This window comes from Panthera onca, chromosome D4 (genome assembly GCF_046562875.1).
Source record: "Panthera onca isolate mPanOnc1 chromosome D4, mPanOnc1 haplotype 2, whole genome shotgun sequence".
Taxonomy (NCBI): Eukaryota; Metazoa; Chordata; class Mammalia; order Carnivora; family Felidae; genus Panthera; species Panthera onca.
This window is the reverse complement of record NC_138351.1, coordinates 11,199,709-11,221,811: the sequence shown is the minus strand read 5'-3', so window position 1 is coordinate 11,221,811 and position 22,103 is coordinate 11,199,709. Positions and strand designations below refer to the sequence as shown.

General features: G+C 50.6%; 1 protein-coding gene and 1 long non-coding RNA gene across 4 annotated transcripts in view; one reads left to right on the top strand and one right to left on the bottom strand.

Annotated features, from left to right (window-relative positions):
- The window catches only part of KANK1 (KN motif and ankyrin repeat domains 1), a 208,732-nt gene extending 201,927 nt beyond the window's left edge, over window positions 1-6,805 (top strand). For all 3 annotated transcript variants that reach the window (XM_078436048.2, XM_078436047.2, XM_060610381.3), the window contains 4 exons: window positions 1,742-1,884; window positions 2,637-2,837; window positions 5,089-5,187; window positions 5,775-6,805. In XM_078436048.2, coding sequence (XP_078292174.1) covers window positions 1,742-1,884; window positions 2,637-2,837; window positions 5,089-5,187; window positions 5,775-5,837 — 506 coding nt within the window. In that variant the 3' untranslated portion in view covers window positions 5,838-6,805. The remainder of the gene's footprint in view (window positions 1-1,741; window positions 1,885-2,636; window positions 2,838-5,088; window positions 5,188-5,774) is intronic.
- A 93-nt stretch (window positions 6,806-6,898) lies between these two features.
- Window positions 6,899-16,626, bottom strand: LOC145713009 (uncharacterized). The gene is made up of 3 exons (XR_014135924.1): window positions 16,538-16,626; window positions 14,956-15,206; window positions 6,899-10,280 (listed from the first exon to the last, which is right to left on the bottom strand). It is a non-coding gene; the product is annotated as an uncharacterized LOC145713009 (long non-coding RNA).
- Window positions 16,627-22,103: the final 5,477 nt, after the last annotated feature.

Here is a 22,103-nt window from a genome sequence, read left to right as displayed (position 1 = left end):
TAGAATATGCAATAAAATTGTCCAGTTTTCATGTACTGTTTCTTGATTCAACTCTCCAATTTCTTCTACTCTGTTTTGGGGAAATTGAATTAATGCAGAGAAGCAACTGGGCAGATTTATCGTCTTTTCTAAGTTTGCTTATTCCCAGCATATGGGGCAATGTGAGGCTAAAACTGCTTCCATCTAATGAGAAGGAATTCCAAGCCTCCTTCCCAGAGGATAAACAGAGCTGCTGGTACTGTCAGGCCACGTTGTTGTCTCAACAGAAAAGTGGTTAATATCCAGAAAAGCTAAACAGATTTCAGATTTTTTGCTCTTGAAAGCAACAGTTTAATCTACCCTTGGAAAATTTGTGTGGATGAGATATTTTCGTAAATCAAATGATTTCAACTCCATTGTTGGATGGCTTTGGTTAGTCACCCTTCTGGGTTTACTTAGCTTTGTACTGGTCACCATTACAGGCTGTGATTGGGGCTCCATACGGTGTGTTGGTGAACGTGGGTGACCTCCCATCTGTGAGGGAGTGAACATCACAGATGAGGAGCCTCTGAGAGCATGTTTGCCCACGTGCTTCTCCATCACCCAGCATTTTCTTTTCTTTTTCCCTTTCTACATAAAAAAACATGCCCTTGTGTAAATACCATCATGTTCCTGGTATGCAGTTATTTTAGAACTCAAGGGACGTTTTGTGGTAGTACCTTCTCTTTTCACCCCTTAACGATGAAACATCCTGAACATTTTAACTATATTTGGTCACATGTGAAAGCTGCTTTCCTGCATTCTCCATTCCTTTCATTTTATTAGAAAGTGCTAAAGGAATTTACTAAGGGTAATTGAGCCCCCAAAGCCTCCTTAAGAATTACAGGAATGGCTGGGGCGCCTGGGTGGCTCAGTCGGTTAAGCGTCCGACTTCGGCTCAGGTCATGATCTCGTGGTCCGTGAGTTCGAGCCCTGCGTCGGGCTCTGTGCTGACAGCTCAGAGCCTGGAGCCTGCTTCAGATTCTGTGTCTCCCTCTCTCTCTGACCCTCCCCTGTTCATGCTCTGTCTCTCTCTGTCTCAAAAATAAATAAACATTAAAAAAATATATATTAAAAAAAAAAGAATTACAGGAATGGAAAAGGTCGGGTTTATTGTGTCTGTCAGTCCTCACGGTTTCTTAACTGCATTTGCTCTCAGACCAAGTTCCTAGAACAGCTTGATAGGTGTCGTGGGGTTGGAGTCCGGCTTCCAAGGGCCCCAAGCAAGTCAGGGTAGCAAAATCAGGGTGTCAGAACAGGTACTGATGGCTGAGCAGGTAACACCATGGTGTTCTCTGCATAAGCCTTTACAAGTCCCTCCTAAGTATTTGTAGCTTTCACTGCCTTCTTCATTCAAAACAGGGGTCCCCTTAACATAGATTAATATCCACATCCCAACATCTTTGTTGACCCTTCAAAGCAACCATTTCCTAGACCAAGCCCCCTGACTTCGGAGCTTCTGAAGGTCAGCCACTAGTTGGGAACAAGAGGTGCCGTGGAAGCTTACTGTCACTTCTGCTGCTTCTGGCCTCACACAGTACCAAAGAGACCTTTTTTCTTGGTTTGACATGAAAACGTATTTTGCGTTTCCGTCTGAGTCACTCTGGGACTTGGAGCACCTGAGGCCATTTCACTGGCCTCCTCCAAACCCCGTTCCTTCAGGTGCTGGGGAGAAGGGACGCTGTTGGAAGGCTTCTCCCTAAAGGGACACGTGTCTTTGCAGACGTGTGTAACGTGGACCACCAGAACAAGGCGGGATACACCCCCATCATGCTGGCAGCCCTTGCCGCGGTGGAAGCAGAGAAGGACATGCGTGTCGTGGAAGAGCTCTTCGGCTGCGGGGACGTCAATGCCAAAGCCAGCCAGGTGAGCGCGCTGCGTCCCGGGCCCGCGCTTGCGCAGCTCTGACCCACACCTTCCACCGCTGAGCATGTGCTTCCGCAGCTTTAGACCCGCGCGGGCCCGGGGCCCTGCTTCCCAACACTGAGCATGCGCCCCAAACCGTGCCGTGCTTCCGCTGCTGAGCATGCGCTTCCGCAGCTCTGACCTGTGCGGGCCAGGGCCGTGCTTCCCGTCACTGAACATGCGCTGTGGGGCCTGGCCTCGTGTCCGCGCGGCTGCGTGGCGGTCCATAGCGACTGGGCAGAGCTGTGAGGTACTGGCTTCAGCTTCATCTTGCAGGCTCCCCACTCCCCGGCCTTGGCGCTGCCTCTGTTGGGAGCAGTGTGCATGTAAACCGTAGGTCAGCCTGCATCTGGGGGCCCGGGAGTCTCCACCGACTGCTCAGCGACAGTTGCTTCCCGACTGTCTCCATATCGTAAGCAGAGCGTGCGTGGTGCAGATGTGTTCACAGTTGGACTTTGAAGCACCTTTGAACTTGCCAGCTTCTTGCTGTAACCCGATAGATCCTGCCAGCGACAGGCAAAAACTGACCCATTACTTGACGTTGCTTAGCTCGTAGCTCAGAGTGAGAAACTCTTTCTCCCTCCGTGCCTGCCACCGCACAGCCCCACGTTAATCCCACATGTGCTTCGTTCCCTGTGTCGTCATGCCATCCCCCCCCCCCCCACACTCTGCCAGCATGTGCCGCTGAAGCACCCCGCCGTGCCTCCCCACAGGCGGGACAGACAGCCCTCATGCTGGCGGTCAGTCACGGGCGGATCGACATGGTGAAGGGCCTGCTGGCCTGCGGGGCCGACGTCAACATCCAGGACGACGAGGGCTCCACCGCCCTCATGTGTGCCAGTGAGCACGGGCACGTGGAGATCGTCAAGCTGCTGCTGGCCCAGCCGGGCTGCAACGGCCACCTGGAAGACAACGTAAGTGGCTCCCACGGGCCCTGCAGGGGCCACGGGGAAGGGAAAGAGCACATCCTCCCTGATGCTCTGTGGGGATTTCTGTTGTGGTCCGGGCCACCTCCTTTCCCCGCCTGGCTTGGCACCGCTTACCGTGTGCAAACTGACACTTGATTCAACTAGAGCGGAAGGCAGGAAGGTCGGCGGGCCTCGGCCCCCTCATTCGTTACAGGAGGAGGGGTGACGGGCATGGGTGAGAACCAGCTTGCCGAAGGGCCATAAACGGATTTACAACACAGAATAGAGCCAGCGTGGGCAACTTGCAGGCCCACGAAGAAGAGAGGACCAGGTCCCTAGTCCTGGAAATCTGGACTGCGAGTTGTTCCGGGCTGGGTTATTGCATGCCTTGACCCACTTGTTAGCACACTGAAACGCTTTCCCACCCGTGAAATGAAGGCAAGCCTGCCCTTCCCTGGGGCCCGTCAGAGTGGCTGATTCATGCAGCTCCTCAGCCATCGGCCCTCCAGACCATCCCGGCTCCTTTGAGCACACCTCCCCGACTCCTGCTCTGCTTTTCCATCTTCCGCATCCGATCCGTTCTCCCGGTTCCTGAGCTGTCCCTGTTCGAGATAACCCCTGGACCGGGACACGTCGTAAGGAAGGTTGCAGCTTCCGGATGTCTCCGGATCAAAGGGGAAGAGTACCAACAGGTGAAGGCCCAGGAACTAATATTTGGGTGGTGACATGGTTCCAAGTGCAAAGGTCACAGAGGTCAGGCTGGATTGGTTCTATTTTGGAAAGTTTGTCTCTGTGGAGCACAGGTTTGGACCAGAGCTTCCTTCAGATCAAAACACTAAAACATTAGAAGGAAAATATCCTTTTTTACACTTAATGTCGGGTCCCTGTGGGCCCAAGCCAGCAGGAAGAGCAAACCCGTGCAGGTATTTACTGGTACCAAGGGCTGACGGGCTTCCGCAGATGCACGCACTTCCCTGGGAGTGAACGCCTTCCGCTGGAGCAGGGAGACAGCTTCCACCTCCCCTTTCCTCAAGAGCAGTTTGTGTTTCATGTGTCTTGTTTTTCGTTTGCTTATACTTTACTCTTCGCTTAGCAAAGAACAGCCTGTAAATGTGGTAAGAAGAGGCCAGAGAACCGCAGTGGCTTCCGGAAATGCTGGCCACCTCAGCTAATTGTCTGCTTCCTTATGCTTAATGGAAGACGAGGGCATGCAGCTGGCCTTCCCTGCACAAGTCGCTCGAGTATTCTGGGTGGGAGGGAAGGACCATAGATGCCAGCCACATGGGAATTGTTTCCTGCTGCTAGGGACCATAAGGGAATCCTTATTCCAAGACCAGACGGAAAATAATTTGTGCTGGGTTTTTTTTGTTTGTTTTTTGGTTTTTTTTGCTTTATTCCTCCTTTACATCCTCTAAATCCCTGCAATTTAATGGGAACCAAACATTTAACTGGAAACTTTTTAACTTTTCCATATTTAGTGTTTCCCCCCATACTTTTCTTTTAAAATTCTTTTTAATGTTTGTTTTTGAGAGACACAGAGTGCAAGTGGGCGGGGGGCAGAGGGATAGGGAGGCATAGAATCCAAAGCAGGCTCCAGACTCTGAGCCTGGCTCTGAGCCCAGAGCCAGAGGCGGGCATCGAACTCAGGAACCGGGAGACTGTGACCTGAGCGGAAGTCGGAAGCTTAGCCAACTGAGCCCCCCACCCCCCCAGTCACCCCACCCGCATGTTTTCATAAGATGTATTTCTGCAAGGCAGCAGGATTCACAGCATTCGATTGGGGGTGATCAGGGCTGGAGGAGGGACTCCTTCCCGAAGAGGAAAGCTAAAAGATCTTTGACAAATTGCAGGGTGTCAGAACACACTGTGGTATTGCCTGCTCCCTTGGAAATATAAGGAAAAAAGAAACTGTGTTTCCACCCACATCTTCCCCTAGAGCCCCCAGCTGGTGGGAAGAATAGTTGAGAAATTTCTTTGCAGGCAGCCTGCATTTGTTGAGCATGTACTGTGCACACATCTACACTCTAACCACCGTGAGCCAGGGGGGATGAGGTGATTCTTCTCCAACTGGGACTTCCCCATTGTGGACGCTGTGCCCCATTCGTCCTTAGGGCTTAGCACACAGAGGTCCGGAAAAGTCTCCTGAAGAACTGAACAAATTTGGGGAACTTTATCGGTTCTTGGAAAGTATTTGTTTTGCTCCCATTTGGCTGTCCGTAAGTGTGAGAAACCCAGCCTGGCTTGTTCTTTCCTTAAGGACGGCAGCACGGCACTCTCGATAGCCCTGGAGGCGGGACACAAGGACATCGCCGTTCTCCTGTACGCCCATGTCAACTTCGCGAAGGCCCAGTCTCCGGTCAGTGTTGTGCATTTGACATTTGTGAACAGGCCGAAATCCAGCAGGCTGGCCGGCCCCCGTCTTTGGGAGCTGGCAGGCAGTGCGGGTTTTCTGAGGATTCTGAAAATGGGAGTTTTAGTCTGGAACTTGAGAGTTCATGATTTTTGCCCCGCCCACAAGGCCAGGAGTGCTGATGGTTAGCAGCACAGAGGCTGGGCACCTGCTTGTCCTTGGGAAGCAAACATTCGCTTATGCCCTCCTCACGTGAAGGGTTTATTTCTGGACAGAATTATCCAAGTGGCACATCGTGTGCCCGTGAGTACATATTGCTGCGTTCCTGGCATTTTTCCTAAAGCAGACAGTAAGCAGCAACCTCTGTTCCCAGAGCCCACTCTTAGCGGGACAGCGACTTCCCAGGACAGCCGGACAGCTGCTCAGAGCAGCTCCTGCTGATGGGTCTGTGTCCCCTGTCCCAGCTGCCCTCACACTGGCTCACAGGTGGTTGTCAGCTGTGGCGGGCACAGCCCCTGTTATAGAGGACACATCTGCTTGAGGTCACTCATTAACTGCCCCCCCCCCTTTTTTTTTCCTTTCCTGGTCTCTAGGGCACCCCCAGGCTTGGAAGGAAGACATCTCCTGGCCCCACCCACCGGAGTTCATTTGACTGATTATATGCAAATAGCCGTCCATTTACATGCCACCACTAAGCTGCTAATTGTTCCTCTTGGGGTGACAGATACTGAATGTATGCGTACTGTGCCTGAGCTCACCAGCAAACAGAACGGGTAAGCCAGGGCGGAAGCCTGCAGCTGCACGGTGGGGGCGGAGCCAGCAGGGGCGTGCCGCCCGGCACACCCCGCCTCCCACCTGGCCGCCTTCCCTGTGCGCGGGGCGCGCCCACCCCCGTCTCTGTTGCTGTCGAGTCTCTGCTCCGTTATGTACAGTCGTAGGATACGGTGACCTGACCTGAGCGGGCAGCCCCTACTCCCTTCTCTCCCGCCCTCGCCACTGGCGAGAAGCGTCAGGTTCTCACTGGCTTGGCGTTCTTAGCAATTGTCCGCAAGTATTTATATTTACCCCTTGTGGAGCCATTGGAAAGCTCTGAAAATCCCATTCCTGGAGGGGTTTGTTGATTTTCCTTTTGTCTTCACTGTTGGAAAGTGAGGGAGTGGAGATGACCAATCGTCAGCACCTTGGGCCTGGCCTGGTAGATTCCTGGTTTAAAAATAGAAGACAGAACTCTCGGAAAGTACAAAACTTAATGAAAAGAAAGCTTTTCGGTTGGGTTTATCTGGGTGGGTGTTATTATATGACTTTTTATATAAAAGGCATCTATATAAAATTGACACAGTATTTTCACCTTTTATATTCCGTCATCACTGAGACATGAAGAAGTACGTGTAACATTACCATGTTTTTAATTAATAATTGCACAAATCTGTACCTAATGACAAGGGTTGAATCACGTTAGAGGAATTGGCTATATATTTGCCTCTAGAGAAACATAGTGTAGTTCTCCACATATTTATGGATTCCTTTCTACCATGTCACATTTACTTTGGTCTTAAATGTATTTAAATGTTTGAAGTGCCTTAGACTCTTGCCATATTTTCAAAATAAAATTTCATTAAGTGCTCTTGCTTGTCCCGGCTTCATCTCTGACAGCTGTCTGCCCGATCCTATTGACTTACAGCAGTGGCAGCAAAAGCTGACGGATTGTGCCGGCAGGGACTGCTGGCCCGCTGGTCTTGCACTTGGACGAGACGAGACACCTTCTGAGAGCACTGCGTTTGCATGGCTCTGCCCGTTACTCAGGTTGCACGTCGGGAGTCGGAAATTTAAGGCCTTATTAGGCACACAGCTCATCAGACAGGTAACTTCCGAGCGGAGGCGACGAGTTAGCTCTTGTCAGGCCTCTGGTCCTGGTTTCGGGTACAGCTGCTGGGTGACTGCACCTGCCTTGCAGCCTTTTCTACAAAGTGAAGGGGATCCAGTCTATCTCGTTTCAGTGAAGAAGCGTGGCCGCCAAAATGCAAATGAGGTGCTTGGGCCCGGTTGCCAGTGGTGAATTTTAACCCAGGCCATTTATGAGAGTCAGGTGTACCGGAGAATCATCACGGGTTCTTGCACGTTTCTTTCCCTTCTTCCTCTTTCCTTCTTCTCCTCTGCTCATTCATTGCTGGGCTTGAGAAAGAGACCAGAGAACAGATGTTCCCAGCAGGTGTGCACCACGATGCCTGTCCTAGAAAGCCTGTTGTTTCACAGGCTTAGAGGTGTGGTTGTTTAGAGAACAACTCAGAGGAGCTCTGAAAAGTAGCACTGGGAATTGAGGCCAACTTGGGGCCGTATGTGATGGCCCCCAAGTCCCATGCCGGGACATCTAGGGCAGAAGGACCATCCTCTTCCATGAACCGTGAAAGTGAAGTCACAGCTGCCTGGGGACGCGAACATCTTTGTCCATCCCGGGGTAGCTCAGGGATTGGCACTAAATTTCAGTTCGCATAGTTATTCAAGCTCCTTCAGACCTGAAAGAGCACAATAAATTAAAGCAGAAGGTTGTGTGTGTGAAGAAAAGTGGCGCTGTGAGTTCGGTACCCTTTAATGGCATGGCGTGCCTTTTGAGCAGGGAGGGCTGCATCTCTGCTGGTTTGTGGTCCAGGGAGTTTTGTTCTGTTTGACAAGAGAAGTCATTAATAATGTCAGTGCATGAGAAAACAAATTCCTACGTCTGTGCTTCATTGCAGATTTCTTATGCTAAATTTTGCAAAAGAAAATGAGTGAGTGTTTTATCATGGAGTGTGGTCTTAACTCAATACAGAATCGAGCTGCCGGGAGCTCTGCTTTGTGCCTTGTTTGCTCTGCTAACACTGGGCACTTACAAGGCTTTTTATCTTGGGATCTTGGCACATTATATAAACCATCCTGATTGTCCCCCATTGGTGTAGCTGCAGTTTCTTGAGCCACAAGGCTATAAAGGAATGTGTGACAGGACACTGGGGCAGGTTCCCCCACGTGAGGCCAGCCTAGGGCTGGAGACTCCCGATCTTGTTTTCTGGCAGATGTGATGAGAAGCCTAAATCTGTAAGTGACAGCCTCTGTTTTCTTACCCTGGAAAATTAGAAGCTGAAGACACCCCTAGACAAAAGGGTAGAGCAGTGGGAACTTTGAGACTTTAACATTAAGAAACAAAGGGACGCCTGGGTGGCTCAGTCAGTTGAGCGTCTGACTGTGGCTAAGGTCATGATGTCAGGGTTTGTGGGTTCAAGCCCCCAGTCGGGCTCTGTGCTGACAGCTCAGATCCTGGAGCCTGATTCTGACAGATTCTGTGTCTCCCTCTCTCTCTGCCCCTCCCCCACTCACACACATGCTTACTCTCTCTTTCTCTCAAAAATAAATTTAAAACATTAAAAAAAAAAAACACACAACAAAAACGTGAAATACAACTTGTCCTGCTCCACCGTGGCTTAATGGACTAAACCCTGTGTGGGGGTGGGGAGGGCTGGGGGAGCCTTGCTGCTGGAGAAAGTTACCAGGAGTATGCGTTCTAGACCAGGCCCCCCCCCCCCCCCCCACCATAAGTGGAGTGCTGGGCTCTGGGGCTCTGGCTTGTAACTTGCCAGTCCTGTGGCGGGAAGATTCGCGGGTGTGCAGGTGTGTGGTAACCCTCGCAGATGGGATCAGGTCCTAATGAGTAATTTTTTGCCTGTTTGGTGGGAACTTCCGCGTCCACGGCACGCGTCAGAAATGGTTGCAGGACCTGGGGAAAATGCCCATTCTGAGCTTCACCCGAAGCAGCAGCAGCCCAGGTGTTTCTCAACACGGCCTTTGGTCCACACTGAGAACTGTTTTAGTCCCAAATTAGAACTACCGTAGTTCTTTTGTATACAAGTTGGATGGGGCAGAGACAACAGTAACAAAACAAGAGGCATTATGCTGCATCTTTTATCTTGGGTGTATAAGGAGCCCTGGTAGTCTGTGTGTGTCTGTGTTGGATGGAATTTCCGTAACTCCGGAGCAGTCGTTTCTAGAAGGCCAGGAACCATGGCTGCCATGGGGAAGGCAGTACTTCAGGGACAGAGGTTGAGCGTGCAGACAGCTCTTGGAGTACTTTCCCAAGTTCATCTTGCTCTTGCCCTCTTCCTCGGGAAGGAGAACTGTTTCCACACAGGAAGAAGGCCGTGACCCGTTGCTTTGGCTTTGGAAGAAAGAGAGTTTTTTCTCTTTTCTCTTGTACTGAAAGAACAATTCTTTTTAAGCCCTGGGCCTTAGCCAGAGACTCAGCCCGAGACCGTTCTACTTCCTGCCATAAGGAAATTACTAATCATATGTTTACTCTGCCATTACGCCACACGGCTGTAATTTAGAAGCCAGCTGATTATAAAAATATATTTACAGTCCGTTTTGCCAAAGACGATTACCACAAAAGGATGTGGCCGAGCCGGTGGCCACAGTGTTCCAGGGCCGCACGTGCTCACGCTCCCTCCCTGCCAAAGTCACTGGTGGTTCTCCGGGATGGGGAAGGGGGCTGGGAATTGGGAAGGCACAGTCAGCTCTGGAAGTGTGAAAGGTGGAATTAACACTTAGAGTCGTGTCCCTGGGACCCGCGGCCTGAATTCCAGCAAGGATTCTGTGGAGCCCTAGAGCGCAAAATACCACGTGCTGGTGCAGAGGCGTCCGATTGGACATCGGGGGAGGAGCTGGCATTTGAAGAAACGAGCTGCCCGCTGCCTCTCCGACTCAGATCTTTAGTGATCGAATAGGGATGGGAACCGTATCCCTCGCTTTCCAATGACAGAAGTCGCATAGGAGGTATTCCAAAGAGCAAACGCCAGTCCTGTATTCGAGCCAAAATAAATTTTATACTTGCTCCCCGTTCCCCAACCCGGAAGGATCCAGCTCGTCCCGCCTTAGAACTACCTGCAAGGACGAGGCTGTGTGGTGGAGAGCAAGAGGAGACCCCTGAGCCCAGACTGTCAGGTGCTGCTCTGTCACCAGTGTCGTTCAGGCGGCTCCACACCAAGTACCGGCCGGGCAGGCCACTCGCTTCTCACGTGTCAGGCAGCAGAGGGACTCTGGCTGTGCTCCATCTGCCTTGCTGTGTAATCATGTGCCTGAATAAACAGGTGATAAAGACAAGTCGCTAATTGGATCGGATCCCTGTGAGTTCAGAGGACTCCAGTCCCTCAATCCTATCTAAAATATGTCACCCTTCAGGGGCACCTGGGTGGCTCAGTGGGTAAAGCGTCCCACTCTTCATTTCGGCTCAGGTCACGATCCCACGGTTTGTGAGCTTGAGCCCCACATTGGGCCCAGTGCTACTACCACAGACCCTGCTTGGGATTCTCTCTCGCCCTCTTACTCTCTGCCCCTCCTCCACATGTGCACATGTGAGCACTCTCAAAAAAAAAAAAAGCCTTTTTTCTTTCTTTTTTTTAAATGATTATTTTTGAGACAGAGAGAGACAGAGCATGAATGGGGGAGGGTCAGCGAGAGAGGGAGACACAGAATCTGAAACAGGCTCCAGGCTCCGAGCTGTCAGCACAGAGCCCTACACGGGGCTCGACCTCACAGACCACGAGATCATGACCTGAGCTGAAGTCAGAGGCTTCACCGACTGAGCCACTCAGGCGCCCCAGAAACAAATCCTATTTTTAAAAATTACTCTGTATTCACTATTAAGTATGAAATTAACCTATGCTTTATTTATTTATTTTTTAATGTTTATTTTTGAGAGGGACAGAGACAGAATGTGAGTAGGACAGGGGCAGAGAGAGAGGGACACGTGGAATCCGAAGCAGGCTCCAGGCTCCGAGCTGTCAGCACAGAGCCCGACGCGGGGCTCGAACTCACAGACCGCGAGATCATGACCTGAGCCGAGGTCAGGCACCCAACCTACTGAGCCACCCAGACGCCCCTAAGCCTTTTTTCTTTAAATAAAATATGTCACCGTTTCTCTGCACCACCCCCCCCAAAAAAAAGCCGATCTTCCAAAATGAAGCTCAGAAGTTCAGCTGTCACACTTGGGTTTGTAACACCACCTGCCAAGACTAAGAAGTTCTGGTGCCTGGCTCACAAACACTAGTTGAATGAATGAGTGTAAAAAAAAAAAAAATAGTTGACGTGTGGCGTTGAAAGTCAGGACAATTACCACTCGGAGATTACTGAGAGGGAGCCTATGAGGGGCTGGGGAGCCCCTAGGAATGGTTTTTGTTTTGTTTTGTTTTTTTTAATGTTTATTTATTATCGAAAGACAGAACATGAGAGGGGGAGACACAGAATCCGAAGCAGGCTCCAGGCTCCGAGCTGTCAGCGTAGAGTCTGATGCGGGGCTCGAACCCATGAGATCATGACCTGAGCTGAAGTCAAACGCTTAACTGACTGAGCCATCCAGGTGCTCCCCCCCCACCCCCCGACCGTCTCTTTAATGTTAAAACACAGCTTTGCACAACATGGGGGTTGTGGCCCACTCATAACCCTGGACTGTCCTCACTTGGGCCGATCTCAGATGTTCTGCTTCTTTTTCTGGGTACTCCCTGCCTCTTTCTGAAGTCAGGCTCGGTCACGTGATTGCTTTGGCAATGACACATTTGCGGAGGTGACGTGTCAGTTCCAGGTGGGAGCTCAAAAAGCCAGTGCGTGGCGTGGTTCACTGTGCCCCCTTCTCCCATCACGGTGTCCGTGGCAATAAGTGTCACCTGGGTCCCCTAGTGCCGCGTGGAGTACAGTGTCCTTGCCGACCTGATTACAGGTGTGTTGTGACCATCAGTGAACCTTTATGACGTTACATGAGGGGAGTTTGCAGGCGATCTGTCACCACAGCATGACTGAAGTTGTCTTTGTTGATACAGAAATTGGTTCAGGGAGGTAGATGCTGCTCTAACCGAAGGGCTTGGTAGATGAGTTGTGGACAATGAGAACACTCGCACTGTGGACTCAGTCCAGGAAACAGCAACGTATTCGACACTTTTCCTTATTTTCCCAAAGCTACTACGTGCCAGTAGGCTTCTAGATCCACAGGGAGAAGGTGACCCGTTACACAGATGCCTTAGGGCACTAAGGACTAGATGTCTGGGAAGGAAAGCCATCATCCCGTGTACCTCGCGAGGCAGATAGTATCTCATAAACGTGTACTTCTCAAACTTGAGCACACATCAGAATCCCGGGTAGGACTTGTGACAACTCAGATTGTTGGGCCCCAGCCCAGAGCCTCTGATTCGGTTGGTCTAGGAAGAGGCCCGAGAATGAGCGTTTTGAACCGGTTCCCCACTGATGCTGATTTTGCCGGTCTGGAGACCACACCCTGAGAACCACTCCTCACGGGCAGGGAGTGTCATAAGTAGACTCTCCTATCTCAACCACAAGTACTTGCTGGATAGGCTTCCGAAGCGTCCATATTCTTTAATCTCGGTAATATTCGTGATTTCCCGTGACTGAGACATAGCACTTAGCTTGTTCACCGTGGACCTTTTGCTCACAAATTGTACAAAGTTGCATTTGCCTAATGGCAGATCTTTCTTTGTAGAGCTTGTGGGATATATTGAGGGTTTATAAATCCGGTGTTCTTGCAGAACTGGGTTTTGGAATACGGCCAGAGGACTTGACTTGAATCACTGCAGTCTTGCGAGAAAAATGATGCACACATTACACTTAGAAAGAAAGAAATCTTTATTCGTGCTGATCCCCCTGAGTCTCTGTGCCGGCTCCCTCGTGAATGCTCATTTCAAAACTACCGTCTCCTGCTGAAACGCCAGTGAGGCACCAGGGACAGGGTGTGCTGTGTTGGTGCCTCCAGCTGCTGTCCCTGAATTCCTCCCTCTGTTGCTGTTCTGCAGTGGGCAGAGACACACAATGGTTTCCCTTCTCAGAGCCAGGGCTGTGGTCATTCACGCCAAGGTCTGAGAGACAGGGACATCTGTGAGGGAAAGCCCCTGGGGCCCCTGGGGCCGACTCGAGGGATCTCCCCACCCAGAGGCACGTGTCCTGCGTGTCCACAGCTCTGGGGTCGGAGATCGAGTTGAGATGAGTAAGAAGAGGGAGGAGAAATTAGTGTTTCCCAGGGAAACTGGAGGCAACTCGTTTCTATCCTCCCCCATCTATAAATTAATCCCTGAGAGACAAGACTCACTCTCGGAAAGTACACTTGCTGACGCTGACTGATGGCAGGCCTTGAATGACCAGAGAACGTTAATGAAGTTCCTCCATATGCCCCATTCAATCACTGTCAGGATACATGATCAGATATATAACCAAATAGCCAGAAGCTTGATGTTGATCTTAAAAACCCTGCGGTGTTTTCTGGTCTGCATAATATTTCAAAAGGTAGGACAGAGTGCTTCAATTTATCTTTCTGTGTTAAGAGTTTGGGGACTCCAGCTCAGGAAGCCAATAATCCTACGATTGCTGGAACAACAGACTTGGATTCATGAATTTGTGTGGCCAGATTCTTATCTGTGCGTCTGATCCACGTTGAAACTCAGGAAGCCAAACACTGCCACTGCCTCCCAGGAAGTCTCATAAAGGCTACCTTTCAATGATCTGTGCACACACTGACCTCTACACGAAGAGGAGTTTTTATCCAGATGCCAACATGAAGAATACTAACTGCTGCAAGCAACCACACCGTCTGGATAGGGACATCCCGTATTATCCAGAAGCAGCGGAAATGCGATGTCACCTTTCTTGGCTTTACTCCTACCTCTGTCGATCTGATGCCTAATAAAGAATGATTTTTCGCTTCTTGTGCTCGTTCTGTGGTCTCTACGAAGATATTAAATACATCTATAGACTTGAAGACCAGCGAAAGGCGAAAGTTGCTGCTGATAATTCTTCAAAGGGTGCATCTTTCTCTGGTTTATAAGCGGGCATGTCAGTTATCGTGGCCACAGTAATGCTGTGTAACACACAGCCCTCAAAGCCCCCATGGCATAAAGCCATGAGCATTTTTTTATTAAAAAAATTTTTTAGTGTTTATTTATTTTTGAGAGAGAGAGAGAAACAGAGCACGAGTAGGGGAGGGGCAGAGAGAGGGAGACACAGAATCGGAGGCAGGCTCCAGGCTCTGAGCTGTCAGCACAGAGCCCGATGCGGGGCTCGAACTCACAAACCATGAGATCATGACCTGAGCTGAAGTCGGATGCTCAACCGACTGAGCCACCCAGGCGCCCCAACCATGAGCATTTATTGCTTGAGTGTCTGAGTGGTCCACTGACCATCAGCTCTGCTGACCTTGGCCAGTCTTGCCTTGTACCTGTCAGCTGACAGAAGGTGACTTTAGCCCTGTGACTCGTATCTTCTGGCTGAATAGCCCAAGAACGTTCTGGGGGCCATGACAACGAAGCAAGACGAACAAGCAGACAAGGCTTCTTCAGGCTCAGGCTCACTGCTGGTTCCCCATCATTTCCATGACATTCTCTTGGCCCAAACAAGTCACAAGAGCAGCCCAGGTTCAAAGAGATTGGGAAACAGGTCCTGCCTCTTTAGAGAGTAGCACTCGATGCTACAGTCAGAGTGTTTGGCTATAGAAGGAATGAAGGACTTGGAACCATCAAATGCAATACATTTTTCACAGTGAGATCCTTCCCCTAAGTGGTTCTGGCCAGGATTTGGAGACCTATTGGTCTCCTTTAAACACCTGTGGGAAAGGGTGGAGACCATAAATCTGGTCCCTCCTTGAGGCTAACTGATGTTTGTAGAGTCCTTTCCACGGTGGATGCCTTTGTCACTTCTCAGCCATACCATCATTTCTACCGTGAGCATCGTGCTAGGGGAGCCCCTAACTAGACTTACCTGCCGAAAGCGTCCAGTGACTGTGAACTTCCAGCAGTAGGCAGAAAGCGGTAGCTTGGACATTATGGGGCTGGCAACCCAGCAGCAGCCGGAAGGGAGGACTTGTCCTAAGAGTCTCGGGAGCCGGTTTCAAATGCTGTTTTTGAGAAGGATCAGTCAAGGTGAGACATGACTGAGGAAGGAACTCAATGTCCTCATCCAGGCGCCTGCATGGGGAATCGGTAGGGGAGTCTGATCTCCACAGCCTTTGGCTTCCTGCTGACACAAACAAAGAGGGGACTGGCCGTGAGTCATGGCTTTCAGGTCCTAGCCGAAAGCATTATTTTTACCCCAGGCCATGGCTACCTCCTGTGGCCAACAGAAAAGGCTCCGCAATCCTTTCTGAATTCTTGTCCGTCGGATTGTTCTGAGGCCTTACCAGGTAAGTCTGGCTCAGGGTAGGGGCAGCTACTGAAAGGCATTACCCTCGCTCCCTGGGGGCTGTTCCCAGCCTAACGTACCCCACGCTGCTGGGGCGTTGGCTGTGCTGACTGAGGGGGTGTGCATGTGGAGGCTGGCGGAGAGGCGGTGGGCAGAGAGAAGAGCTTTACCACTTGCCAGTGATGTGAAGAGCTTTACCACTTGCCCTCACTGCCTACACACCTTCTAACCCTCTGGCTACTCTGTGTCTAAACTGTCTGCTGAATCTGTTCAAAATATGGAGGCATGTGTTCCCGGGGTCCACTGGAAAGGTCGAGCCGCCTGCATCATAACTTTGATCAAGCACAAGAAACACCCTCGTAGACAAGTAGAACCGTGTAACTCACACACACCGGGCACCCCATTGATGACGATGCCCTGACCCTCCTGGCCCTCACAGAGGAAGGCTGGAACATCCCATGGCCTGTGGCTAAGGTGGACTTCTCGTGGCTGCTTCAGGGAGAGAGCCCAGACCAGGCCAGGTGGCCCCACAGCCAAAATGGCAATCAGGAGAGGCCTTGTTGGCCGAAGTCTGGAGGAGGGTGCCCGAGTACGGTTCACAACCCGCCCCGTGAGGCAGATTCTGCAGGGTGTTCGTGGAGAGCCCAAGGCGGCCAGTCACACATCTAAAGGGCAGTTGGGCAAAAAGGGAGAAAGAGGGGCTCTGTCCTTCTCCCGGAGAAGGACGGTCCCAACGCTAAGCCAAAAATCCTACTCCCAGCACGGTACACATTTAAATGGCTCCCCCCAGGAGAGGGTGAAACAGGACACCGCTCTTTCAGCTAAGTCAACCGAAGTCAGAATGTGCTCCGCTGGCGTGAAGGGGTGTGAGAGCTCGCGTGGGCATCCTGAGGTCCCACCGGCACTGAGACTGCTCAGTCTAAGCCACCAACGCTGTCCCTTCGTGCCCTGCACGGCCTGGCCTGTCAGCTCCCCCTAGCGGCCAGTGGTGGACACGCCCAAGCGTTCGCCAGTCTCCCCCTGATCGTGTTTTCCACACACGCAGTCGTGGTGGCAAAATCCCTGTTACTATAAGCCCTTTAAAAAATCGAATAAATCCAGAATTTCAGTTTGTACCACATAGAGCAATGGTTAGTAATAGTTCATGAAACGACATACATACGTGTGTGTGCACGTGTGTGCACGTATGTTCTGGGTCACAAGGTAAGAGGTCTTGGTTACAGAGGGTAGAACGGAAGTCTAAGAATTTGCAAAAACCAGGTCCAGAACCTGATGCAGCCAGGCGGTCGTAGTTGTAGTTCCTCCCGGCAAGGAATGCAGGGAGGAACCCTGTCAAGCACCCATTGTGACTCATTCTGAGTCAGGGACTGGGGACTGGGGACTGGGGGTGGGGCACAGCCCTGAGTAGGGGAAGACCAGCCCCTCCCCATGGAGGGGCTAACAATATAGTTGACAAACGGCCGCACACAAGTAAAGAAAAGCAAGTTATGGAGCAGCGGGCATCTGAGAAGGGATGGCAGGTTGGTGGAGCCCAGAGTAGGTAGGGGAGCTCCCGGGACAGAGAACGGGGGCTGGGAAGATTTGTCCAGACTTGTGTCCCGAAGGAAGCAAAGGGCCTGAAAGTGCCCGAAAGGAAGGGAGTTTACCCACAGCAGGCTCAGGCTGGAAAGGGCTTTGGGGCTAATGTCACCACCTCATGTTTTCCCCTGGTAACCCATATTTGTGGCCTCACGGACTATACAAGTTCAAAGTTTATAGCAAGTGCCTTTCTCTTTCAAAGCTTCTCTCTCCCTCTCTTATTTTGGTTTCTTTTGTTTGATTTTTTTTTTCACGGTGGTAAAATAACGCGTAATACAAAGTTTGCCATTTTAATTCTTTTTAAGCGTATAATTCAGCAGCGTTTAAGTACATTCACACGGTTGAATAACCATTGGCACCCCCCATCTCCAGAACCTTCCTCATCACCCAAAACAGGAGCTAACCGTTGAGCATTAACTCCCCACCTCCCGTTCCCGCTCGCCTCCGGTAGCCCCGGTTCCACTTTCTATTTCTGTCAATTTGTCTTTCTAGATATTTCACATAAGGGCAATCAATTTGTCTGCTTGTGTCTGGTTTATTTCACTTAGCATAAGGTCTAAATTTCATCCATGTTGTGGCGAGAGTCAGCACTACATTTTTATGGCTGAGTGATGGTGCGTTGTATGTTTATCCATTATCTCTTGATGGGCTTGTTACCACCACCTCCCTTTAAAATGCAGGAACTGGGGGCGCCTGGGTGGCTCAGTCGGTTAAGCGTCTGACTTTGGTTCAGGTCTTGATCTCACAGCTCATGAGTTCGAGCCCCGCATCAGGCTCTGTGCTAACAGCTCAGCTTGGAGCCTGCTTCAGATTCTCTGTCTCCCTCTCTCTCCGCCCCTCCCCTCCTCTCTCACTCTCTCTCTCTCTCAAAAATAAATAAACGTTAAAAATATTTTCTTAATGAAAAAAAAAAAAAGAAGCAACTGAGTAGCTCAGAATTCCCCCATTTCTTAATGGGAAGCCTGATTAGAGAGTTCCAGGCCTCCTGCCTCCTAGGCCGAGACTCTCACTACTTCAAGTCACCAACACGACATCCCTTCATTTCACATTCTGCTCTGGTTTCATATGGTGAAAAATAACAATTTCTTATATACCAATGCATACTAGGCTTTGTTCTGAGTGCTTTAGGCATATTGACTCATTTTCTCCTTACTGTAAACCTTCCCCTTTTCTACAGATGAGGAAACAAGCAGAGAGCAGCTTGCCCAACATCACATAGCTATTAAGTGACAAATCTGGGCCCAGAATCCAGTTCCAGAATCCCTATCCCTGTTACAGAGAGAAAAGCATTCTTCACCAAAACAGTACATGCAGTGGGATTACATTTCTAGTGTTAGAGACCTGAATTCCAGAGAGGAAATCAGTCAAGCTGCCCTCTGTCTGAGAATAACTGGGGAGGGCAAATTTCTTCCAGGGAAAAGATTACAAACTGAGTTACACCTGACTTTTTTCAGCAAATGTCTGTGGCCCCAAACTCTACATGGGTCTCGGGGGATAGTCTCCTCCCTTGACCAAATGACCGAGGAACTACAGGGCAAATGAAAATCCTTCAGGCCCAGAATTGGTTCCTGAAAAAATTCTAGACTTTGCTCACTTAAAGACACAGAAGTCTCATTCTGGGGATGTGACTGCTCCTAGTAAGTACAATTGCTTGGCTTTCCACGTGTCCGGGTCTCACGCTCCAGCCTACCCTAGCCGCTATAATTAGGGCTGGGCCAGTAATCTGCAGACCCCAGAAAAGTCCCACAAGCACCCACAACCCTGTCCCAGTTCTTTTTAGATCACGTGACCTATTGAGTAGGAAGACTGACCTTTCTAGAACGAAGAGCGAAAGCACGGCGTTTTTCTCCAAGTCTGTTCTACTTGGAAAAGCAAGCGATGAGGGAAAGCGCTCCCACCCCAAGGAGGGAGACTAGAGGAGGGAGGCCTGCTGTCTCCAGCAAAATAAGCAAGGACGTTTATTTCCAGGCACTGCTGAGAGAATGTATCATTAGAAGGTCCAAGCCCCAGGGGACTCTGTGCCCTTGCAGTGTGGCTGTCTGAGTGCTGCAGGTTGTGGGTGGTTTCTGCCAGTAAGTCTAAGGACTTCAGCTGATCAGTCAACAAGAACAGAACTTCCTTACCCGCCACAGAGCATCAGGCTGTAGCTTTGATAAGCCTCCTTCAAAGTGCCCTTCGAAAGCAACCAGTCTGCTGGCCTCTGCCATTTCCTTTGCGGCACAGACCGTGAAAACAGCAAGACAGGGCACGCGTGCCCTGTTCCTTCATGTGTCTAGCCATTTTGAAATTTTTCCCTTCAACCTTCCCCACCCAGCAGTGTTAGCCAACGTCTCCTACGTCAGAGGTAAGGTGCCACAGAAATCAGGGTGAGACGGTCAAGGAGAGGGAACTGTGTCTCCTGCCACGGGTTGGACACTGCAGTTCCAGAACCGTTCTCTGGAGCTCAAACACCTTCCAGCCCCACTCCAGCCCCCCTCTTGCCCAGAGGTCTTCACAGACCGGTCCCTTTGAGTCCTCATGGAGCCTAAGACCCTGTCCAGAGCTAGAGCAAGAAAGGATTCATGAAAGTAGGAAACCCCTGTGAGCGACAGCACCCTGCCAGTGATGCGCAGACCCCAGAAGAGCCACGCGCGCACCTGACAGCCTCCCCTAGTTACGTTCAGGTCATGTGACTTGGCCAGGAGGAGAGAAACTTCTGGAAGGAAAGCCAAAAAGACTCTGTAGCTGCTTTGCTCCAAGCCTCTTACACCTGGAAAAGCAAGGGACAAGGAATCACATGAGGTCATGCTTGTGAGGGTGTTTTATAGATGTGGCCGAGCGCTGTAGCAGTTGGGTCAGCTATTTCACTGAGGGGAGGGGCATTTTTTTCCCCAAGGTTGGGTTGCTTTGCATTTCAAGTTTCAGTCACTGGCATTCCTCCCCAGGCAACCCAGGCACTCACCCAAAGACAATGTCTTCCCAGTTACCCCGTAAGCATGGACAGCAGCTGGGCAATCATTTAAAATATCGATGTCCAGGGGCGCCTGGGTGGCTCAGTCGGTTAAGCATCCGACTTCGGCTCAGGTCATGATCTTGCAGTTCGTGAGTTTGAGCCCCGCGTCGGGCTCTACGCTGACAGCTCAGAGCCTGTGACCTGCTTTGGATTCTGTGTGTGTGTGTGTGTGTGTATGTGTGTGGGTGTGTGTGTGTGTCTTTCTCTCTCAAAAATAAATAAAAACATTTAAAACAATTAAAAAAATAAACGAATAAACTATAGATGCCCATGTTCCGTCTGGAGAGCCCTCTGCAGCACTGACCCCAGGCAGGCTGGTCTCGGACAAAAAGAAAAGCCCACACTGGGCAGCGAGAAGGTTTCTCTGTGGAACCTGCAGCCCGTCTGTGGGGCACAAGGAGGAAGGGGGGCCCTCATTCCCGTGTTCCTCTCGATGTCGGACAAACTGATTCCACACTCCCCCCTCCCTGGATGCACTGCAGTATTCAGGTCCCCCCTCTGTAACGACGCACTCACCCCTCCTCCCGTAAGGCAGCAGCTGATGTCTGCCGGTCCCTGGTCCCTTCCTCGGGGCTGACACTGTGTTAAGCACTTCCCGGGTATCACCTCATCAAATCCCCTGAGCTAGGTCCTCAGCAAGCTCACCCGTTTGACCTACCTAGCAGCTTATGTGTGCATCCCCTGCCCTCACCGCTGGCCCCTGACGCAGGGCCCCCCATGGCCTGGATTGCAAGGAGAGTGTCTGAATTGGTGTCTCCACCTCCAGTCTTGTCCCTCTTGATGGTCCTATTATTCCCTGTTTCAGGCATCCCCAGAGCCCCCAACTCTGCCAGACCAAGCTGCCACAAGGGTCCTCAAACTTAGGCACACATGTCACCCACCTTAACAAAGTTACGTTACTCATGACCTTTCCCCAGCATGTTTGACGAAGAGCTGATGTTCCTTGGCTTCTCTCGCGTTTCTGAGCCCCAAACGCTGGTCTGTTTGCCAAGCAAACGTGTCTGCGCCACGAGGAGAAGCACGGCCCCGCCAAGGTTCTGAGGGGTGGCCTTCTCCGTACCCCTGGGCGTATTAGTAGACAATCAGGATGGACCGGAACAGTGCACGCCTTTCATGGCCACTCATCTGGAGGGAAGGCGGTCAGTAGACACTAGTCCAGTTTTGGTCCTGTTCCAGGGCCTCCCTGCTTCCGTTCTGCGGCTGACAGCTGTGGCCCCTCATTTCTCACACACCAGACGCTTAACACCTGTAATGCTGAGTGTTTCTATCCACCAGTGGAGCTTCGTGACCAGACATGGCGGCACGCAGGGAAGAAGGCTTCGGATCTCATTATGGCTAAAAGTGGGAGAACCTTCGGCAATCAAAAAGGATGACATCTTGCCATTTGCAACTACGTGGGTGGGACTGGAGTGAAATTAGCCAGAGAAAGACAAATATCCTATGACATCACTCATAGGAGGACTTTAAGAGACAAAACAGATGAACATAAGGGAAGGGAGACAAACATAATATAAAAACAGGGACGGGAACATAACAGAAGAGACTCATAAATATGGAGAACAAACTGAGGGTTACCGGAGGGGTTGTGGGAGGGCGGATGGGCTAATTGGGTAAGGGGCACTAAGGAATCTACTCCTGAAATCATTGTTGCACGATCTGCTAACTAATTTGGATGTAAATTATTTTTAAAAAATTAAAAGAAAAGAAAAAAAAAGTGGAAAATTCTTCATCTCTGAAAGCGTGCCCTCCACTGCTTTGGAAAAAGGCAAAACTCTCTCCTCTTGTAGGCCTCTGGACGTGCCGTACCTCACATCAAGTAAGGTGAGGGCCCGAAGAGGGCTCCCTGGACCAGCTAAACCAGATCTCCCCTTAACCTCACCCACTCTGTGGGCCCATTTCCACCTGCAGTCATAGAAATAGAACGTGATTTCAAGTCTCAGTACTAACGCTGTAAAACCCTGTAAGACTAAAATAAAACACCATCTAAGTAGACTTCTTTCCTAGAAAATGAGATCAGATGCCCTCCCGCTCCATAATTAGAAGAAAGAAACTCTTTTTTTTTTTTTTTTAATTTTTTTTTTTCAACGTTTTTTATTTATTTTTGGGACAGAGAGAGACAGAGCATGAACGGGGGAGGGGCAGAGAGAGAGGGAGACAC